The sequence below is a fragment of the Salvia miltiorrhiza genome, chromosome 1 (genome assembly GCF_028751815.1).
Source record: "Salvia miltiorrhiza cultivar Shanhuang (shh) chromosome 1, IMPLAD_Smil_shh, whole genome shotgun sequence".
In the NCBI taxonomy this organism is placed as follows: domain Eukaryota; kingdom Viridiplantae; phylum Streptophyta; class Magnoliopsida; order Lamiales; family Lamiaceae; genus Salvia; species Salvia miltiorrhiza.
In genome coordinates, this window is record NC_080387.1 from 52,984,673 (window position 1) to 53,006,578 (window position 21,906).

A 21,906-nucleotide genomic window follows, 5' to 3' on the forward strand; every position below is an offset into this window, starting at 1 on the left:
TCCTTGTGTATAAAATTATACCTTGTCCAATAAATAAATAAAAGTGATGCCCAAAATTTTATACCACTTGCCCCTATAAGGTGATTAATATCCATAGTTGTTAGTAGATTTTATAAGCATTCGGTTATTAACTTTGGTAGATTTTGTATAGAATTCAATTATTTTTATTTTTTTTATGTTGCATTTTGTGGTTGAAAATTTAAATATTGTTTTGATCAGACAGTTTAAAGTTTTGAATTTCGTCAGCAAAAGAACGATTAGCTACCAAAAAACTATGATTACCAAAGTTTTTGAACAAGTAAAACTTATTTTTTACGGCGAACACTTTCTGAAGCTTAAAATTTAATGCAGAGAAGGATACGATTTTCTACCCAGTAAATGCAGAGTAGATTCTCATATTGGAATGGTATTACATAACAAGAAACATAATATAGATAAACCAGATAGCAGAACTGAAAATAAACAGAGTCCAAAAAACTTGTACAATGTCTCAAGCTAAGTCGACTTCTCCTCAGTCGATTTATTGTACATAACATTCAAAGAGAGTTGCTCAACCCAACAAAAGATCGGTAGAGTTGCTTCACGTTCCATATTAGAATTGCACCACAGTTCTGGAAAAAGGGCACAAGAGACTATGAAGAACACGTTGCGGAGTTGTAAGCTTGAAATATTTATCATGCCAGTATATTATTATTGTGGAAGGGAAAATATGTGGTCATGACTCATGACAAAGATAAAAGACTCAATTCTTTAAGCAACAAACCCTACTACAGTCGACACAGTTAAAGTAAAAAGATGATACCCATTATCCCAAATGAAGATCTCAGAAACAAATCAGGGAACTAGCAGTTAACTACCGGGTAGCTATGCAACTAAACTTAGCTGGTTCACCGCTAAAACCAACAATCCTTCAAAGAATCAAATAAGGAAAATCTACATTGCCTAAGCTAAAAACACTACACCTCAAAGAAACCAGGGGGTATGCAAGAAGGGCTATAGCCTATAGCAAATCTAAATGTGTATTAAGTATTGTTGAGTTGTTTAGCAGCAACCAGTTGCAATACTTGGAAAATAGATCATATTGAGTTGCATAAATGTCGAGACCTGTATAAAACTATAAATATACCATCTATACTTCCACCCAGATTCAAGCATAAAGTATTTGGTTTCTACAAGAAATGGTTTTATTTACAGTTTCACTCATTGTTCTTTATAAATTAACATTAGTAGCATCTTCGATAGGAAAAGGATAAACAAATTTACATGCAATATAATAATTGGATGTTAGATATGTGATATCCACAGACTTAATACCAAATGAGTCAGAGTAATCAAATAGATGGGAATTAAAAACTTACCTAGTGATGATCATCATGACCTTCCCAAGGATGTCTCCAGCCCTAAGAGCATGTGAAGTTACTTCATAAAACCATATAACAGTGCTACTTTAAGGCATAACACCTATATATATATATATATATAGGTGTTATTACAACGTACACAACCAGAAAAATCAACACTTACCAACACAACAGGGCCATCTTGTTTTGCCCTATAGAGAATCCAAAACCTGAAAACTGGAACATGTTAATAGCATAAATCAAAGGCAAATTTTAGAGCCATATGCCACATAAAACTCAGTGGTAGAAGGTTCAGAGCGCAACCATTCATGGAAGTTACTTCATGTAACTGACATTCTTCATAAGAATATCAAGTAAATAATGGCAGATTATAAGGATATTAACTGACAACATCTTGTAACCTCTTAAGTAAATGATAATTCAATAACAATACCAAAAGAAGGAATAAATCATGTATAGTCACGAAACTCATCACCCAATGCTGTACGCGAATTCTTTCGAGGACTCACCACTACCTATTCAAAATTCAACTAGTACAAGAACAAAACTTCACATAGGATTGACTCATGGCGTCCTAGGTATCATCTGAAAACGCACATTCTCCAATTCCTCTAGGGAAAATCTTTCAGCTCATCAAGAATGCCACCTCCCATAGAATAAACTGATCATCTACTGCTTATTACATTCCTCAACTCAAACTTGAAATTGACTCGGACCTCCAGGAAGGGACATCTACCTAACCAAAACCAACATCTAAAACACAGATAGACACACAATCCCCCCCCACCCACGCACCAACGCATTAGAAAAAGGCTAAAATAGTCAAATACTCAAGGATATCAATTCCAATTGAAGACCGTACAGATCTAACATCGAAAACAACCAACCAATTAGAGCTACAATCAGCTCAACAAAATAATTGTAACCGGAATCGATTTCAATTCGCGATGGACACTAATCTAACACGTACACGTCAATTACTCCGAAACCGATCAACCATTTCAATGCGTGTCGAAAGTGAAATGTAGGAATGTATGTAAGCAGTTTCTCACCACATGACGGCACAGAGGCCTTTGCCAGTGACAGTGTGCCAGCGCTTAGGCTGATGCAGAGTCACGCCTTTGTACGTGATGCCATGGCCGTGGCCGTGTCCTCCGCCCATTTTCTTGCCGGATTGCTAATTGAATTTCAGCTAGGGTTAACCTGATGGAAGAGCTTCGTAATTTGGGGGAAACTGAAATGAAGATCAAAATAGGAACTTTAAACTGCCCTCGAAGTTTTCGAATATCTCATATTGTACCCAAACTATTCTATATTTCCAATTCAAACTCATCGTTTCATTGTTCTCTTTTTTTATTTTTATTTTCTTTTTTTGATAAATTAATAAATTAACAAAGAAAATCAAAGATTGTGGAGGATAAACTCGAACTCAAAATCTTTAACATTAGACATTAATCATTCTATCGTTAGATCAACACATGTATACTTTTTCTTTTTTGTTAATACTTATAGAAGCTTCACAATCACTATTTAATGTTACTTTTAACATTTTTAATCTTGTGGATGATATATTTTCATTGAGAAATTCAGATAAGTCCAGGCCATAAAAAAATCTTAATTAATTCATGATAACATAATTTATTTGTAACTTCAAAAAAAAATCAAAACTTGACCTATGAAAAAATTAAAATGAATTTACATACAAAACTTGGAAAACTTAAATAAAACTTAATCTTATAAATTTTAGTAGTTTACACACAAAAACTCTACAATTTAAAAGTCGCCTATAAAAATTCATTATCATAAATACTCCCTCCGTCCACTAAAAATAGTCCTAAAGGGGGATGATACGGATTTTAATGAAAATTGTTAAGATATTGTAAGTGGAGGAAGGGTCTGGGGTCCCACTTAAAAAATAGTACTCCCTCCGTCCATGATTTAATGCCCTGTTTGGCCTTAGAAAATTGTCCACAATTTAATGCCCCGTTTTACTTTTTGTACCATTTTACCCTCCCTCTTTATTTAAAATTACTACCTTTTGTCATTAATGGACCCACCTTAAAACATCTTTATCACTTTTATATTCTATATTTACTACACTTTATCACTAATGGACCCACTCACAATACCTTTATCACTTTAGTCAACTACCTTTATATTTTACCCACAACACCTTTTTCAACTTTCTTAGTCTCCGTGCCCACACCCAAATAGGGCATTAAATCATGGACGGAGGGAGTATTAATAATGATAATTAATTGTATTGTTAGTGGAAAAAAAGTGTCCCACCATGTGAGAGAAACATTTCAAAAATAAAAATGGACTAATTTTTGTGGACATCCCAAAATTGCAAAAATGAACTATTTTTTGTGGACGGAGGAAGTATATAGATTATATAAATCAAAGTCATTTATAAAAGAAAAATAAATCTCAACAATAAATGATAAGTATTTCTTAAAATTCAATAATAATTCAAAAGTCATTGAAAAAAAGAAAAAACAAAACATGTTTTAAATAAAACGAAACATTGAGTATCAACAATCCGTTGTAGTCTAGTTGGTTAGGATACTCGGCTCTCACCCGAGAGACCCGGGTTCAAGTCCCGGCAACGGAACATTTTTTTTAAAAGAAAATTGCAACCTTTTTTATCAGATTTTTTTTTGTGAATTTTTTTTATCAGATTTTATATTTTGTATTTTATAGTTCCATTTACTCATTATACAGTCACTTGTGAACTAAAATACACATATCTTAGAAGAAGCTTGAATCCAAAAAATTCATCAAATTTTACTTATTTAAGTGATGGTATAAGATAGTCCGTATCTCTATTCATTGCCTATTGGCTATTAGTGAAATATGAAGATTCATAGCAATAGAAGCGACTAGAATTGAAGGCAGCTTACCTATCATTTGAGGCATTAAAAAATCCAGCCACCTAACAGTAAAAAATTCCAACACCTTGTGCATGTTTACAAGCTTTCGTCATCTAGCATGACATACAATTACAGACCTCAAATCAAGAAAAGTAAAAAAAATGACCAAGTGCAATGATCAAGAATCCTTACAATCTACATGGAAGAAAAAAGGAGCTAATGCTTTTGGTCAGAAATTTCCCAATTACATAGACAAAGGTAGAAGCATCCTTCGCTTCTTCTTCCGAGCAAGTCTTACTTTCTTGCTAATTTTCATTAATAAAAGCAATAGCATAGTAATGAATATAAAAATAATAGCTAGCCTCATGTGCCTAAAATATAACGAAACAGCTGAGAAAACAAGGAATGCCAGTATGACAAGTTCCCATATGACAAAGATTGCAACATCAACCCTGCAAACACAAAGGAAAAAAAGAAAAGGCACGCATTAAAAGTCGAGGACGGTGTGAAGTAATTAACTGAAAAATAACTGAATCTGGAAAAATGAATATCTAAGTTTGAAGACTTCCAACCTATATCAACAAAACAAGAACCAATTACCGTAGCAAATACCAATTATAATGTGATTCCAAGAATGACAATGTCAACCAGATAGTAGTTCCAAAAAGCAGCACGAATTATTATCTAGGTGAACTGAGATTATTGGGGGAACAAGTCCCACATACCAAACGGAGCTCATCACCAAGTAAGTGATAACTGACCGATGACCTCGCTAAAATCGTTACAATTTACTGATTATTTTGCATAGTTGACAACTTGACATGAAGCCCCTCTGTATTACTAATGATAAATCAGTTATTTTACAAACAAATAGGAGACTTTTAACCTTAGCTTCACTGGAAAAACCAACTTGAGTAGTTCTCACAGTGATTTATTGCATAAACTTTTATATGTACACTTGCTATTAGATTCTAGATCTGGAAATAGAAAGGCAGAATCTTCTAGCAGATTTGCTTTGAAGAGTTAAGATAAGCTCAAGGAAATCCTTCATTTGAATCTTGCGATGTCCCCAAAGTGGTAAACTTTTGAGCACAAAATCGAAGAAAGAGTTTCCATAAATTTGACCTAATTCAATAGACTCATTATTTGACCTAAATAGTTTTGCAATCCAAGGATAATCAAAATGCCATATGAGACATAGCTAGCTGCAAACCTGAGTGTATTGTCATTATGCACATTCAGACATGCTCCCGCATATAAACAGTTCAACTGAGTTGTAGTTAGATTATGATATACTAATGGCAGGTTTGCAGATGTTCCTAAATGCAACCAATATAACTGACTTGTATATTCAGTTTCAGACATTGATCTGTTTGTTTCCTTATTTAATATGAGGTCATTGTCTTTTTCGCTTCCATTTAGGTAAACTTCAATGATGGAGTTATAGGTGCTATGTAGAGAGTGCACACTAGATAGTTTGACCTTATAATGAATATCAACAGTTATCTCTAAGCTTTTTAAACCTTTTTCTATGAGATCATTGCCAAGGATTGCTCTTCTCACATTGCAAGTAATTGTTTCTCCTTTATTTTGCCATATATCTACTTGTGGGTATACCTAAACATACCCGGGGGGCGAGGAAGAGAACGCAGAGAAAGTTCTATCAGTTAACATTCTTATTAACAGCTCTTGAAAGACAAAACTATGTCTGTGAATTAAAATAATCATCTGCCATACTTGATACACAATTGCCAACATAAACTTCCAACTATTCAGCATGTCAGGAAACTTCTAGTTATGAACATTTGCTAATTGCTAACGTTAATCACAATCAACAGTATCAAAATTCAATTATGATTATATCATGTCCAGATTCTCTGATACCAATATTTAATTCCTCGATATTGAACAAAAGAGGCGCAGCACGTAAAACCCAAGATCATATATACTTATAGCAACAGTATTCAATAAACGCAGAACCTCACACCAATTCACCTAAAACTACGCAATCCCTTCCATAAACGATAATGAATGAAAGAAAACTAAAACAAGCTGCTATTAATAAAAACATGAGTAAATACCACAGAGACTAATTCCATTTTAAGAAAAAAATTGAGTACATACCTCGAAGAGGCGAGATTGGTTGTTGAGGAGAAAAAGGAAACGGAAGCCCAATCATGCTTCGACCGAATCTGATACTCTCTCAGCTGCTCCGCCAAATTTGATCGCGTAATCATTATCTCTGATCACACGCGCCGCCGCGCCTGGTTTCCTTCTCCCCCTTTCTCTACGCCGCCTCCTCTTCTACTACACGTGATTTATGATGTATTCGATACGCAATCGAATTCGGAACCAATCGAATCGTGTTGATGTGTGGAGGAGGTCGTCGACGGCAGAGAAGCTGACTACCGGCGACGGCGATCTTCAACTGACGATCGGGGATGGAATAAGGGAAATGAAGAGGAAAACAAAGAAACGTTTTCAATTTTTTAATAAAGATTTTATGTATGTTGTGATTTTTAACAACTGTACGAAATTACCCCTACATTAGTTGGAGCATCTAACAAAATATTGGACTTTGTTAAAATATTGGACTTTGTTATAAATTCCTGGACTAAATTGTAAAAAGAGAACAAGAAGAATTGATATTTTTTTTAACATTCAACAATATTATTACTATGTTCGCCCGCTAAAACATATTTCCTCCGTCCCATTATTCTTGGCTCATTTTCCTTTTTGAATCGTTCCACGTAGTATAACTCATTTTATTTTTTTGGCAAAAGTTACGGACAATTAACTTCACTAATTACATTCATAAAAAACCCTATGCATCCTAAACCTAATCATACGTCTCACCCACTATTCGCATCTCTCCTCTCGCACGTCTCTCTCCCACCTGTTGCCCCCATCTCCTCTCTTTCAATCATAGTTCTCCTCTCACAGTCTCACTCTCCGTCCCTCACTGTGAAAATCTGACACCACTCACTCTTTTTTTTTTTTCGTACCATCTTCTCATCGTGATGTATTGTTGTTTGATCTCTGTCGTGTGCAATTGTGCTTGATTGGTTTAATGCATGCAAGAGTATTTCGTTAATTAGATTATTTATTCCTTAAGTATTTTAAGATCGTTTCAGTTATCATTAGAATTTTTCTTCGTGTGACGTACGAATTGCATATTTCAAATTTGAGTTATTTGATATAAAAAATAGTAATTATATAGTGAGACAAAGAAATATGAAAATTCAAAAAATACATGATATTGCATTTTCTTTATATGCGATATTAAATTTAAAAAGTGCGTTACAGAGGGCTCGAACCTAAAACTTATAATTTCAAGCATTAACATTAACTAACAATCGGGCGATGATGGGTTCGAACTTAAGACCCTTGATTTCAATGCATGAACATTATGGAAACCTGTGTGCTGATATTATTTAGATGAGTACAATTATATGACCATTTTGAACACATCACCGTAGGGTTTAGATTATCCATTTATGATTTAGATTATTCATTTAGGGTGCTGCATGAATAGTACTTATGGTCATATTAGTGTCATATAATCTCTCTTATGTAGTGTTGCACGAATGGTACTTATGACCATATTAGTGTCATATACTTAGTTTTTTTTTTTTTTTTTGGTTGGCACATATGGCATTTTTTTTTGTTGGCACATATGGCACTAATAGTATCATATGTGTCTAACCTGCGCGCAAACCCGAATCCGGTCTGCCCTAATTAAGGGCAAAACAGTCTTAACACGTACTCCCTCCGTCCCAGTAATGAAGACGCACTTTTCTTATTGGGCTGTCCCAATAATAAAGACACACTTCTAAAAATAGGTAAAATTAGTGTATTAATCTAACACCCAATCTTGGTATAAATAACCTAAACCCTAATTTATTCTTTCATTCTCTCCCTCTCTCTCTCCACCTCCCGCACCCAACCTCGGCCACCCATATCCGTCGGACGCCGACCACCAGAAAATCCAGCGATAGCAGCGGCGCCCCTTCCCACCACCGTCCTGAGCCGCCGAACCACCGTCCTGAGCCTCTGAACCACCACCACGCGGCTCCAGCCTCTCTCTCTCTCTCTCTCTCTCTCTCCGATGGCAGCAGCCATCGCACAACCCCTAATTTCGGAACCTATGGGTTTGATTTGAGAGAGGAAGAGAAGGCGGATCTGGTTCTAGGTTCGATTTGAGAGAGAAAAAGAGAGGCTTCGCTCGAGATACATGGCGGACCCAGATCCGGCAAACCACCACCGCCTTGTGCAGCCGAACCACCACCACACAGCTCCGGCCTCTTTCTCTCTCCGATGGCAGCAGCCATGCCAATTTTTAATTTGCAGTCACATATTTGATGCTAAATTTTTTGGATAATTTGCGATTTCTAAGTTTGATTTTCTGGGTTCGATTTTTGGCGGCTTAACAGAGAGAATCGACGATGGCGGTCGACGGCGGCGGCGATGGTCGGCGGTGGTGGTCAGAAAAAATGAGAGAGAGAGAGAGAGTGATTGGAGAATTAAAATAATTTAAAATAAAATTAAATAAAGCCCCTAAACAACTTCTTAATCAAATACCCACAACACTTTATTCCTTAAACTACCTCACCTTAATCTCCGTGCCTGATAAACATGCATTTTTACCTCTTGGTGTGTCATATTTGATGTTTAGTTATGAGGATTTTGTGTGTTTGATGGTTTATTTGAGCTTAAATTGGTTTATGGTCAAGAACTTGTCACTTGCTTGTTGTTTTTTCTTGCGTTTTGAGATTGGTGTGCTGTTTAGTGCCTGTATCTGTACTCTACTTCTTGGGGATGAGTACCGCTGGTACTCTTCCACATTTGTGTTTCTTAATGAATTTATTTACTTTTCAAAAAAAAAATGATGAAGCAGAATTTGAAAGAATTGGCTGAAATAGAAGTTGTAGTTCGCCTCGAGAGGAGTTCGTGAGGGCAAACGGATCGTAAATCGGAGTTCGGACGAGGGAGAACGAGCCAAAACAAAATTGCTGCGCAAAGTTGTCAGAACCTCGTGGCGCCTCATGCGGGCTGGGAGCGCGGCCGTGCCTCGGGCCGCGTGACAGCACAGATTTTGCGCGATTTTTCTATTATTTCAGCTATTTTTCGATCCTACACGATTTTGACCTAGGGCATATTAATACTCCCCAAAAACATATTGAAATGACCTTTTATCACTTTTATTATATTTTACTTTTCCTGAGACCTAAGAGAGACGGAGAACGGAGCAAGAGCAAGAACTGAAGATTCTCAATTCTACTACGATTTCATTGTTGAATGTTTTACAATTTTATTGAGATATTGATTTTTAGTCATATGTCTATGTGTGGCTAAAATCCCTTTTTCCCAGGGTTTAGGGAGTAGACATGATTTGAATTTCTGACTGTTTGATTCAATTAATTGAGATTGTTATTCCTTTTTATGTTCTTGTTATAATTGTTTGCTTTATTGATTGGCCACCAGTTTAGCATAATCATAGGTTTTAATTTGATATCGGGAGATAATAATTATTACCTGAACTAAGAACATAGAACACATATATTTAATTATAAAGGGAATTGATATTTGTGAGGGCATTAATCCTATGAGCTTTTAGGAGTTGCATGTTAGAAGTGCGATCCGAGGACGGTAGCCTTGCATGTAATCAACGGTTTGTATGCCACGGGAGTGGGTATGAACTAGCTTAGAGATTGCCTTAGGAATCATCTTATTAATTGAATTGAACATGTTAGTTAGGAAAATCTGTTGAAACTTTTGCCTTGAGAAATCTTCTCTTATCTGTTTCTCTGTTTCGCAGCTTGATTTATTTTGTTTCTAGTATTTATTTATTTTTTTAGTTTTAAAAACAAAACTCTTAATTTCGTTTGTCCAGATAGAGTAAAATAATCTAGGATATGCATTGATAATAATTAGTCTATGTGGAATACGACATTGCTTGCTACTGTACACAATTGCACCCGTACACTTGCGGCGTGCCAAATAAAATAGCGAACAAGTTTTTGGCGCCGTTGCCGGGGACTGATTTTTATCAGTACTATCTGTTGATTGTTTGAGACTAATCTGGATTTTATTTTTGTTATTTACTTTTTTATGTTCTTTGTTTTTCCTGTGGTTCTAATTCTTGTGTTTGGAGCTTTCCAGGTAGTGAATGAACACACGATCTCTGGATCAAAATCTTCAAGAGGAAGATTCTTATCAGAATCTTCATCTTGAAGATTTTGATCCAGAGATTGAAGCCACGCTCCACCTCAACAACAGCAAGAAAAGAGAAGCCACACTAGACACGATGGCTGCCACTGCAGAAGAAGTCCGGGCATTGAGAGAACAGCTGCAGACGTTGTTGGATGCTCAGAAAGATGCTGGCGCGCAGAAACTGTAACACCCCGATTTTTCCTAATAGGATTTCCCGAGAATACTTGAACTTAGAATATTATTTAAGTGAATTCTCGCCCGGATAAAATTTTTGTAGATAAAAAAAAGGGTATTTCTTTTAATAAAAGATTTTATCAAATTTTACCAAAAGAGATTAAATGCAAATACGTGACTATTTGAATTTATTTCATATTAACACCAAACGAGCTCAAAGGAAATGATCTTACATTTTATTTTATTTTCATTTACTTTTAATTTGAGTTGGACCTATTTGAGTTGGGCATATTTAATTTTTTTTAAGATTGTCTATATATTTTTAGGCCCATTTTTATATGTGTATACCAGCCCACATATTAGTGTAAATTGATTTTATTTATTTAATTTGTTTTTGGTGAGTGATTAACGTATTGTATTCTCATTAAATCACCAAATCTGCTCAGCCATGTTTCACCCTGCAATTCACCACATTGTGAACCAATCACTTTACATGCATCTGCAATCCACCACATTTTGAACCAATCACCTTACATGCATTTTTCTCTCATGGAATAAATCTGCCAAAACTCAAGATTAGATCATTCACAGCAAATACTATTATCATCAGCTTCTCTTCCCTCTCCAAAAATCCATTCAAATCACAAGTATCCCTTCAAGAAAGTTCTGTTCCAAAAATCAAAAATCTGATACTCCATACATCACAAAGACAAAGAACACAGTCTGTAAGTATATATATTTCTCAAGTGTTTTGCCCATTTCATAAGAAAAGATTGAATTTTTGCATAAGAAAAAGACTGAATTTTGCATAAGAAAATATTACAATTTTTCCTTCACCTTTTCAAGAAATTAGAAGGTTAGAATGAGATAGGGGTTTTGAGGTGATTTTGGGGAGGGGTGTTGGCCGGCGGTTTTAGCCGGAGAAGCAGAGCAGCATCGGCTGCTCGGCGTAGCAGGAGGAGGCGGCGCCGGCGCTGCTGCTGCTGTTGTGCTGTTGTCGGACGGAGGTGGTGGTGGCGAGGACGGCGCGGCGGTCCTTCGGGGTGCTGCTGCTCGCCCGGCCGAGAGGAAGAAAGAAGAGGAGGCGGCAGCTGCTGCCGTGCTGCTGTCGACGCGGCGCCGGCGGTGGCTTCCCCTGCCGTCGACGGAGAAGAGGGAGAGAGAGAGAGAGGAGAAGAGAGATGGCTGGGAGAAGAGAGAGAGAGAGGAGAAGAGAGAGGACTGGGAGAAGAGAGAGAAGTCAGAGGAGAGAGAGAGGGGCAGGCTGCCGGCCTCCGTCGGGCGGCGCCGCCGTCCGGCGGCGGCGGCAGTAGCGTGAAGAGGGAGAGATGGAAAGGGAGAGGGTGCGTGTGGTGTGTGTGTGTGCGTCTGTGTGCGTGTGTTTGTGGGTGTGTGTGTGTGTGTGATTTTCTTTTAATAAAGGAAATGAGTTGTGGGCTAGGGCTTTAATATTGGGCTATTAATATTTTGGGCTTATATTTTAATTCAAGATGGGTTTGATTTAATAAAAGTATTGGGCTGCATTTTTATTTTAGATGTTGGGCTGATTTAATTTTTGTTAAATCATGCTTTGCTTAAAATTATTTAGTTAAGTCCTTAATCAATTGATTTATTAATAAGACTATTTATTTTATTAAGTGTGATTATTTACTTTATGTGATTTCGAAATATGATATGAATTTGCATAGTGAATAATGCAATAAAAATATTTTGATAATTTTGATTTTTTTTAAGATTTTAAATTGAGTTTTGAAAATCCGGGCGTAGAATATTAAGATTTAGCAGATTGTAGAATCGTTAGCTCATGAGATATTTTGAGACCTATTAAGATTATATTGTCTTGTAGGTCCACTTGAGAGAAGGAATTAGCTTTGCTTTTACAAGAAGAGAATTGTACATCTTTTATCTACAGACTTGTCCTATCAAGGTGGGTTTTATTTTCCAAAGTATGCTTTGAGTTATTGAGCTCTACTTGTTTTATGCAAATGCAAATGAATGTCCATGTTAAAATGTTTCTTATATCTCTATTGTTTAAAGTGCTCCTATGTTATCTAACGATCGGGTCCTAGCCGGCGTAGCGATTGGATCGCCCTGGTTAGGATTGTGTACACACAAAGGGGTATTGTGGGCTGCTCCCACTTGCCTCAGACTGTCAGATTTGGGTTACTCCCATTTCTGAAACATGCATGGTAGTGGACCTCTGTGGGCTGCTCCCACATGTTCACATTATAGGTGAAGCACCAATAGAGAAAAGACTGGAAATGGATCCACAAATTTATTTTAAGTATGCATGGAATGCTTTCAAATATTTCTATGTTATACTGTTCATAGCATGGATTATTCTTTTAAATGGATTTTCAAATGTTTTCAAATGGCTAAATCCACTGAGTATATTAGTACTCAGCCCTGCAATTGTTTTCAAAACCTTTTGCAGGTTGAGCGGCAGGTGGTGTTGTGCGAGGCTGAGGGAGGATGTTGCTGTAGTTCCATATAATAATTTCCGCTGCCATAATATTCACTTAGGTGGATATCTTTTGAGATTGACTCTTTAAATATTCTAAGCCTAATTATTATGAACCCTTTTGGCAATCGCATTCTAGCAATTGAACCTCGCATATATGTATGTCTAGTATGAAGTGTTATCTTGTTGTCTCAGAACTCCGAACTTTTGATCCTGGTTGGGAAAATTTCTATCCTAATTGTTGTACTTATTATCCTTCAATTGTGGCACTCCTTTATTAACAATGTATTACCCGAATCTAAGAACATATCACCCATTTTATTCTAACAAAGTCTAGCAAATCCCATTAAGTAGTCGTTTCCTATTCTCCCGGGAGTCGGGCTGTTACAGATGGTATCAGAGCGAAAGTTCTTGGCTCTGAGACCACAAGTTCATTGATGTTGAGTCTAGGATATCATCTCTAGGCTTCTAAAGTTTATACAACAACCCTCAGCTCGTCGTCACACTGCCCTCAACCAAGGTATGTTAAACATGTTTTCAAAAATGTTTACTGAAATGCATGCACCGCATGAATATTTTAATAGAACATGCTAAGATTGAATATGCACTGAGATGGAACATGCACTATGATTGAACATGCATTGAGATGAACATGTATTGAGACTGAACATGCATAGAGACGGGACACGCATTGAGATTGAACATGCACTGAGACTGAACATGCATTGTAACAGAGCATGTATTGAAACTACAAACGTGTTGAGACTGAACATGCTTTAAGAACGAATGTGTTTTAAGATTGAATGCATTGATATGAATTGTGACTGAACATACACTGAAGCGGATCATGTATGGAGACGTCCGTACACTGAAACGCAACATGTATGGAACCTTAACCTATATTGAGACTAAACATGAATTTGAGATTGAAAACATTTTTATCATGCAAGACTATGTGCGAACTTGATTTGAATAAGGAAATGTTGCATAACTGCATGATATGCAATTTATTACCATGAGATGATTCAACCACTATCTGTTATTACAAGTTTTAGTTAGGTTATGAACCTAGAAATGATATGATGACAGACTATAGTTGCTTAGTGAACTGATGAAGGATATCTTTAGATTTTTATGATAAGAGGATTTTAGAGGACATGAACAAACTAGAAATAGAAAGGACTATACATTGAAAGCACTGAACATAGACAGAGAGAACATAGAAAGTATAGAATGACAAAAACATAGAAAGATGATCAAGGAAGGGTAAACCATAGAAAGTCAGAATACGAAAGTTAGAATATCAAAGCACGATACATGAAAGGATGACTTGAAGACAACCAACGATCGATTCAGACAATAGAAGGATCCTTATGTCACCAGTATCAAAAAAAAATTTATTAGAAAGAATGAAGAAGGAGTCCAACATTATTAATTGAATGCAGAATGGCTGGTGAAGGAGAAAGAGGACCTAACCCTGAAGGACATGCGCCACGAATTATACCAGAGCGTAGTGTGGAAGAAAGGTTTCGCAAGCATAATCCACCAACTTTTGATGGCCTCGGTGATCCTCTGGATGCCGAGAGATGGGTAAGAGCTACTGAAAGGATACTCAACCACGTTGGCTGTGGGGATAGGGAGAAACTCACATGCGCAATTTTTCAACTCGTTGATGAGGCTGAATTCTGGTGGGAATCGGTGCGACGAACCTTGACCCCTGAACAATGGGAGGTGTACACGTGGAATGATTTTAAAGAAAGATTGTATGAAAAGTATATCCCTGGATGCTATAGGAAGAAGAAACAGGATGAATTTTGGAATTTACGACAAGGAAGTATGACGGTCACTGAGTACGACCGAATGTTTAACCAGCTTTCACGATATGCTCCACATCTAGTTGACACAGATGAGAAATGTGCAGAAAAGTTTCGACAAGGTCTGCGGCTTGAGATAGCCGTTCCACTAGCAAGTCAGGGAGCGCTAACATATGCTCAATCTTTGAGCAGGGCCCTAAACATCGAAGCAATACTACCAAAAGAAAAAGAGAATGTGTTAGCACAAGCACCGACCCAAGACTATGGAAAAATGAAACGTAAATGGGAAAACGGAAATGAAGGAAACCCAGGAAAAAGGAAGCAACCATGGAGAGGAAATCGGCAACAACAACAAGGACATGCGGAAGGAAAGCCGTTATGTCCAACATGTCAGAAAAATCACTATGGTGAATGTAAGAGAGGTTCCAACGACTGCTTTAGGTGCAAGCAACCAGGGCATTTCGCCAGAGACTGTCCAAACAATAATGAGAACATGAGAATTCCACAACCTCATAACTTTGCCCCTCAAAGGCAAAATCCGGTACCAATTGGCAATGAACGACCAAATCAGAGAGAACCTGCACATGCTAGGGCTTATGCTCTTAACCAGCAACAAGCAGCTCAAGCACCTGAAGATTTAGAAGGTACAATCGTCATAAATTGACGTATCTGCTTTAACATCAAGAGCTTCATACTTTTATCTCTACATGCATGTTAAACGTTAAGTTTAAAACCTATGATGGTGGAAGCTTTCGAGATGATATATAGAGAATGATAAGGAAGCATGACACGTTAGTCATATTGAGATTCAGAAAATGAGAAGAGATTGATGGACATATTCGATCGAAAGATCAAACTTTATGGGGCAAGCGGATTATTTTGCCTTTATAGAACTACTACAAACGAGAAAGTATGTGTAGACTAGAAGTCGAGTTTACTGGCCAGGATATACCAAATTTCGAGGACGAAATTATTTTTTTTAGAGGGGAAGGATGTAACACCCCGATTTTTCCTAATAGGATTTCCCGAGAATACTTGAACTTAGAATATTATTTAAGTGAATTCTCGCCCGGATAAAATTTTTGTAGATAAAAAAAAAGGGTATTTCTTTTAATAAAAGATTTTATCAAATTTTACCAAAAGAGATTAAATGCAAATACGTGACTATTTGAATTTATTTCATATTAACACCAAACGAGCTCAAAGGAAATGATCTTACATTTTATTTTATTTTCATTTACTTTTAATTTGAGTTGGACCTATTTGAGTTGGGCATATTTAATTTTTTTTAAGATTGTCTATATATTTTTAGGCCCATTTTTATATGTGTATACCAGCCCACATATTAGTGTAAATTGATTTTATTTATTTAATTTGTTTTTGGTGAGTGATTAACGTATTGTATTCTCATTAAATCACCAAATCTGCTCAGCCATGTTTCACCCTGCAATTCACCACATTGTGAACCAATCACTTTACATGCATCTGCAATCCACCACATTTTGAACCAATCACCTTACATGCATTTTTCTCTCATGGAATAAATCTGCCAAAACTCAAGATTAGATCATTCACAGCAAATACTATTATCATCAGCTTCTCTTCCCTCTCCAAAAATCCATTCAAATCACAAGTATCCCTTCAAGAAAGTTCTGTTCCAAAAATCAAAAATCTGATACTCCATACATCACAAAGACAAAGAACACAGTCTGTAAGTATATATATTTCTCAAGTGTTTTGCCCATTTCATAAGAAAAGATTGAATTTTTGCATAAGAAAAAGACTGAATTTTGCATAAGAAAATATTACAATTTTTCCTTCACCTTTTCAAGAAATTAGAAGGTTAGAATGAGATAGGGGTTTTGAGGTGATTTTGGGGAGGGGTGTTGGCCGGCGGTTTTAGCCGGAGAAGCAGAGCAGCATCGGCTGCTCGGCGTAGCAGGAGGAGGCGGCGCCGGCGCTGCTGCTGCTGTTGTGCTGTTGTCGGACGGAGGTGGTGGTGGCGAGGACGGCGCGGCGGTCCTTCGGGGTGCTGCTGCTCGCCCGGCCGAGAGGAAGAAAGAAGAGGAGGCGGCAGCTGCTGCCGTGCTGCTGTCGACGCGGCGCCGGCGGTGGCTTCCCCTGCCGTCGACGGAGAAGAGGGAGAGAGAGAGAGGAGAAGAGAGATGGCTGGGAGAAGAGAGAGAGAGAGGAGAAGAGAGAGGACTGGGAGAAGAGAGAGAAGTCAGAGGAGAGAGAGAGGGGCAGGCTGCCGGCCTCCGTCGGGCGGCGCCGCCGTCCGGCGGCGGCGGCAGTAGCGTGAAGAGGGAGAGATGGAAAGGGAGAGGGTGCGTGTGGTGTGTGTGTGTGCGTCTGTGTGCGTGTGTTTGTGGGTGTGTGTGTGTGTGTGATTTTCTTTTAATAAAGGAAATGAGTTGTGGGCTAGGGCTTTAATATTGGGCTATTAATATTTTGGGCTTATATTTTAATTCAAGATGGGTTTGATTTAATAAGAGTATTGGGCTGCATTTTTATTTTAGATGTTGGGCTGATTTAATTTTTGTTAAATCATGCTTTGCTTAAAATTATTTAGTTAAGTCCTTAATCAATTGATTTATTAATAAGACTATTTATTTTATTAAGTGTGATTATTTACTTTATGTGATTTCGAAATATGATATGAATTTGCATAGTGAATAATGCAATAAAAATATTTTGATAATTTTGATTTTTTTTAAGATTTTAAATTGAGTTTTGAAAATCCGGGCGTAGAATATTAAGATTTAGCAGATTGTAGAATCGTTAGCTCATGAGATATTTTGAGACCTATTAAGATTATATTGTCTTGTAGGTCCACTTGAGAGAAGGAATTAGCTTTGCTTTTACAAGAAGAGAATTGTACATCTTTTATCTACAGACTTGTCCTATCAAGGTGGGTTTTATTTTCCAAAGTATGCTTTGAGTTATTGAGCTCTACTTGTTTTATGCAAATGCAAATGAATGTCCATGTTAAAATGTTTCTTATATCTCTATTGTTTAAAGTGCTCCTATGTTATCTAACGATCGGGTCCTAGCCGGCGTAGCGATTGGATCGCCCTGGTTAGGATTGTGTACACACAAAGGGGTATTGTGGGCTGCTCCCACTTGCCTCAGACTGTCAGATTTGGGTTACTCCCATTTCTGAAACATGCATGGTAGTGGACCTCTGTGGGCTGCTCCCACATGTTCACATTATAGGTGAAGCACCAATAGAGAAAAGACTGGAAATGGATCCACAAATTTATTTTAAGTATGCATGGAATGCTTTCAAATATTTCTATGTTATACTGTTCATAGCATGGATTATTCTTTTAAATGGATTTTCAAATGTTTTCAAATGGCTAAATCCACTGAGTATATTAGTACTCAGCCCTGCAATTGTTTTCAAAACCTTTTGCAGGTTGAGCGGCAGGTGGTGTTGTGCGAGGCTGAGGGAGGATGTTGCTGTAGTTCCATATAATAATTTCCGCTGCCATAATATTCACTTAGGTGGATATCTTTTGAGATTGACTCTTTAAATATTCTAAGCCTAATTATTATGAACCCTTTTGGCAATCGCATTCTAGCAATTGAACCTCGCATATATGTATGTCTAGTATGAAGTGTTATCTTGTTGTCTCAGAACTCCGAACTTTTGATCCTGGTTGGGAAAATTTCTATCCTAATTGTTGTACTTATTATCCTTCAATTGTGGCACTCCTTTATTAACAATGTATTACCCGAATCTAAGAACATATCACCCATTTTATTCTAACAAAGTCTAGCAAATCCCATTAAGTAGTCGTTTCTTATTCTCCCGGGGGTCGGGCTGTCACAGAAACAGGCCCCAATCAATGAGGCGTTCACCCCGCAATACTATTTTCACGAGCCTCCAAGAGTCAACGCAAATAATTTTGAGCTCAAGACTGGTTTAATCATGATGGTGCAACAAAACCAGTATGGAGGCAAAGCTGTGGAAGATCACAATGCGCATCTAGCGCAATTCCTGGAGCTGTGCAGCACTGTTAAGATGAATGGAGTCCCTGATGACATTATACGAATCCGCCTTCTCCCATTCTCACTCAGGGATAAGGCAAAGTCGTGGTATCAAACTCTACAGCTGGGAGCCAATCCAGTATGGGGGGACCTAGCAGATCTTTTCCTACGGAAGTTTCATCCTCCTAGGCTTACTTTGAAGTTGAAGATGGACATTCTTCAATTTCAGCAATTTGATGGGGAGACTTTGGCTGAAACATGGGAAAGATACCAGGAGAAGCTGAGGAAGTGCCCGTCCCATGGCTTTGATGAGGGGACTCTGGTGGTATTGTTTTACAATGAGTGTGGTGAACGTGCGAGAATGTTTATGGATACAGCAGCTGGAGGTTCTCTGCTCAAGAAAGGGAGCTCGGAGACAATGGAGATCATTGAAAGCATGGCTACTACAAGTTATCAATGGCCATCAAAGAGAGTTCAGTTGAAGAAAGTTGCTGCTGCGTCCAGCTCAGATCCCATGGCATTGATTTTGACTCAGCTGGCAAAGATGAACTCGAAAATCAATGCTATGACTGTTGGCAATTCTGAGCCAGCTGTAGAGATCCCGACAGGCGTAGAAGACGTCAACTATATTAATGGCAGAAACTACGGGAGATTTCAGCACGGGCAACAAAGCGGGTATAATAATGGACAACAGCTTCATCATGGAGGGCGTCCACATCCGAATTTGGCGTATGGGAATCCCAACAATGCAATTCAACCTCCACCAGGCTTCTCAGTAACCAATGGAATGATAAATGAAGAGAAGAAGCCGAATCTAGAGGAGTTGCTGATGAAGTTCATGTCCAAATCCGATGAGAGGATGGAAAAGCTAGAGTCCAATGCAGTTGTTGTGGGGACTCAAATGAAGATGTTCGAGACCCAATTGGGTCAAATAGCCACCGCCGTCAACAAACTCCAACAGTCGGGTAATCTCATAAACAATGCCAAGGTGAATCTAAAGGAGCAGTGCATGGCCATTGGATTGAAGAATGAAGCCACCTCTGAAGGTAGCCATGGATCTCGTGAGATGGAGAGAGAAGAGCTATCGTGGAGAGTCCATGAGGAAGGCCGACGACTTCCACCTCATCTGCGTCCTCCTGGGTGGATGTCGTTTCCCCAGCGTCATTTTAAGATGGTTGATCTGCCGAGCGGGACTACACAGGAAGGGGCCATGACGGCAAAAGATGAGAATGCACAGCTGATTGAAGAAAGAGCTGAGGAGGTCACTGTTGAGGTTTCTGGCAGAAAGAAAGATGAAAAGCAAAAAGCTACTTCGCCAGCAACTGTGACTACACCTCTCCCTTAGCGCCATAAGAAAAAGAGGGGGCAAGAGCAGTTCTCCAAGTTCTTAGAGATCTTCAGGAAAGTACATATTAATATTCCATTGGTGGAAGCACTGCAGGAGATGCCGCAGTATGCCAAATTCCTCAAGGACATAGTCTCGCGAAAGAAGAAGTTGGGAGAGTTTGAGACGGTGAATCTCAATGAAGAATGCAGCGCGATTCTGCAGAGGAAGCTGTCGGCGAAGGTCCAAGATCCGGGCAGCTTCACACTTTCCTGCATTATTGGAGGCCAGCATTTTGGAAGGTCACTCTGCGACCTGGGGGCGAGTATAAATCTCATGCCTCTATCTGTTTTTCAGCAGCTGGCGATTAGAGAGTTGAAGCCGACATCTATGAGGCTACAAATGGCGGACAGGTCGGTCACATATCCTCATGGAATTGTGGAGAATGTGCTCGTGAAGGTGGGGGATTTTATTCTCCCTGCAGATTTTGTGGTTTTAGACATTGAGGACGACAACAAAATTCCTCTGATTTGGGGGCGCCCGTTCCTTGCAACGGGAAGAGCTTTAATTGATGTGGAGAAAGGAGAGCTCACGCTGCGAGTTCATGATGAAAGCCAAACATTCCATGTCTATGAACCATGCCACATCCACAAAGATGAAGTGCCCAAGAAAGCTAAAGATCCGGGCAAGGTAAGTGTTGATGTATTTAATACATTTGATGCGGATCCTTCTTCTTGGCAGGACCCAGGTGATCGGAAGTTTAAAGGAGGAGTTTTGGATGAAAAGCATGGAGCAGGGAGCAGCTGGTCGCAGCACTGCTTGCACCAGCCACCTTGAAGAGGTTGTTGTTCTGTCGAGCTAACGACGTTAAAAATAGCGCTTATTGGGAGGTAACCCAATTTTTGGTTAGTTTGTTCCTTTTCGTTTGTTTGTTTGTTTGTTTTCGTGCCCCACAAATCCTTTTCAAACTTATTCTCCTTGGTGGTGAACAAGTTTGGGGGGATGTGTCTTTGTGGGTGCACTGTTTGCTTTGGTTGTTCTTGTTTGTTTTGTCGTTGAGTTTTCTTAGTCTTGCTTTGGTGGTTTCTTTGTGATGTTACCTTGATGATGATGTGAGTAGTGTAGAGATTAGTTGGATAATTGGCTTATGATGATTTCTGCTTTAAAATTGTGATGTTGCATGTGTTTGTGTTGATATTGTTGAGATTGAGCATGATTGATGAATGATAAGCATGGTCTCTATGTGTTTGCAATCAATGAAATAAGCTGTGAGATTTGAGCCTTGACTGTCACCATTTTACAGTCTTATTTCTTATTCTTGAGTGATTGTTCGAGCATGCTTGTGTCTTACTAGAACTTGTCTTGGTTTTTCCCTCGAGGTCACATAGTGTGTTTAATAACTTTGAGATGATAGAAGGTCATCTTTGCTAGCTTATTTATCCCTTATTTGTCCTATATCTTTATATGATCCTAGTTCACCCCATTTGAGCCTTATTTTTCCATATTCTTTGATTTAGCTATGGGTGGGAGCTTGGAGACTTTTTTTTATAGGAGATAATTGGGTTGTGAAGATGAATGATCATGAGTATGTTTTGTGGTTTTAAATTGAAAATCCTAGTACCCTACAAGTTGTTAAAAGAAAAAAAAATGGTGGAGAAAAGAAAAAAAAAAGAGAAAAGAATTGGAAAAAAAA

At 38.1% G+C, this 21,906-nt stretch overlaps 3 protein-coding genes, 2 long non-coding RNA genes and 1 other non-coding gene across 6 annotated transcripts; 4 read left to right on the plus strand and 2 right to left on the minus strand.

Annotated features, from left to right (window-relative positions):
- Window positions 1-363: 363 nt before the first annotated feature.
- Window positions 364-2,638, minus strand: LOC130993405 (NADH dehydrogenase [ubiquinone] 1 beta subcomplex subunit 2-like). Its single transcript, XM_057918287.1, has 4 exons — window positions 2,414-2,638; window positions 1,525-1,570; window positions 1,359-1,400; window positions 364-611 (listed from the first exon to the last, which is right to left on the minus strand). The coding sequence occupies exons 1-3, from the start codon at window positions 2,521-2,523 to the stop codon at window positions 1,359-1,361; spliced, it is 198 nt and encodes a 65-aa protein (XP_057774270.1). The 5' UTR covers window positions 2,524-2,638; the 3' UTR covers window positions 364-611.
- Window positions 2,639-3,902: 1,264 nt separating this feature from the next.
- TRNAE-CUC (transfer RNA glutamic acid (anticodon CUC)) lies at window positions 3,903-3,975 on the plus strand. Its single transcript has one exon. It is a non-coding gene; the product is annotated as a tRNA-Glu (tRNA).
- A 274-nt stretch (window positions 3,976-4,249) lies between these two features.
- Window positions 4,250-6,727, minus strand: LOC130993345 (uncharacterized). The gene is made up of 2 exons (XM_057918205.1): window positions 6,359-6,727; window positions 4,250-4,686 (listed from the first exon to the last, which is right to left on the minus strand). Exons 1-2 carry the CDS (start codon window positions 6,469-6,471, stop codon window positions 4,479-4,481), a joined length of 321 nt encoding a protein of 106 aa, XP_057774188.1. The 5' UTR covers window positions 6,472-6,727; the 3' UTR covers window positions 4,250-4,478.
- A 4,369-nt stretch (window positions 6,728-11,096) lies between these two features.
- LOC130993555 (uncharacterized) lies at window positions 11,097-13,328 on the plus strand. The gene is made up of 3 exons (XR_009091701.1): window positions 11,097-11,346; window positions 12,468-12,548; window positions 13,056-13,328. It is a non-coding gene; the product is annotated as an uncharacterized LOC130993555 (long non-coding RNA).
- Window positions 13,329-14,528: 1,200 nt separating this feature from the next.
- On the plus strand, window positions 14,529-15,560 carry LOC131009917 (uncharacterized). The gene has a single exon (XM_057937319.1). The coding sequence runs from the start codon at window positions 14,529-14,531 to the stop codon at window positions 15,558-15,560; it is 1,032 nt and encodes a 343-aa protein (XP_057793302.1).
- A 797-nt stretch (window positions 15,561-16,357) lies between these two features.
- Window positions 16,358-18,587, plus strand: LOC130993562 (uncharacterized). Its single transcript, XR_009091704.1, has 3 exons — window positions 16,358-16,607; window positions 17,727-17,807; window positions 18,315-18,587. It is a non-coding gene; the product is annotated as an uncharacterized LOC130993562 (long non-coding RNA).
- The last annotated feature ends 3,319 nt before the right edge of the window (window positions 18,588-21,906 follow it).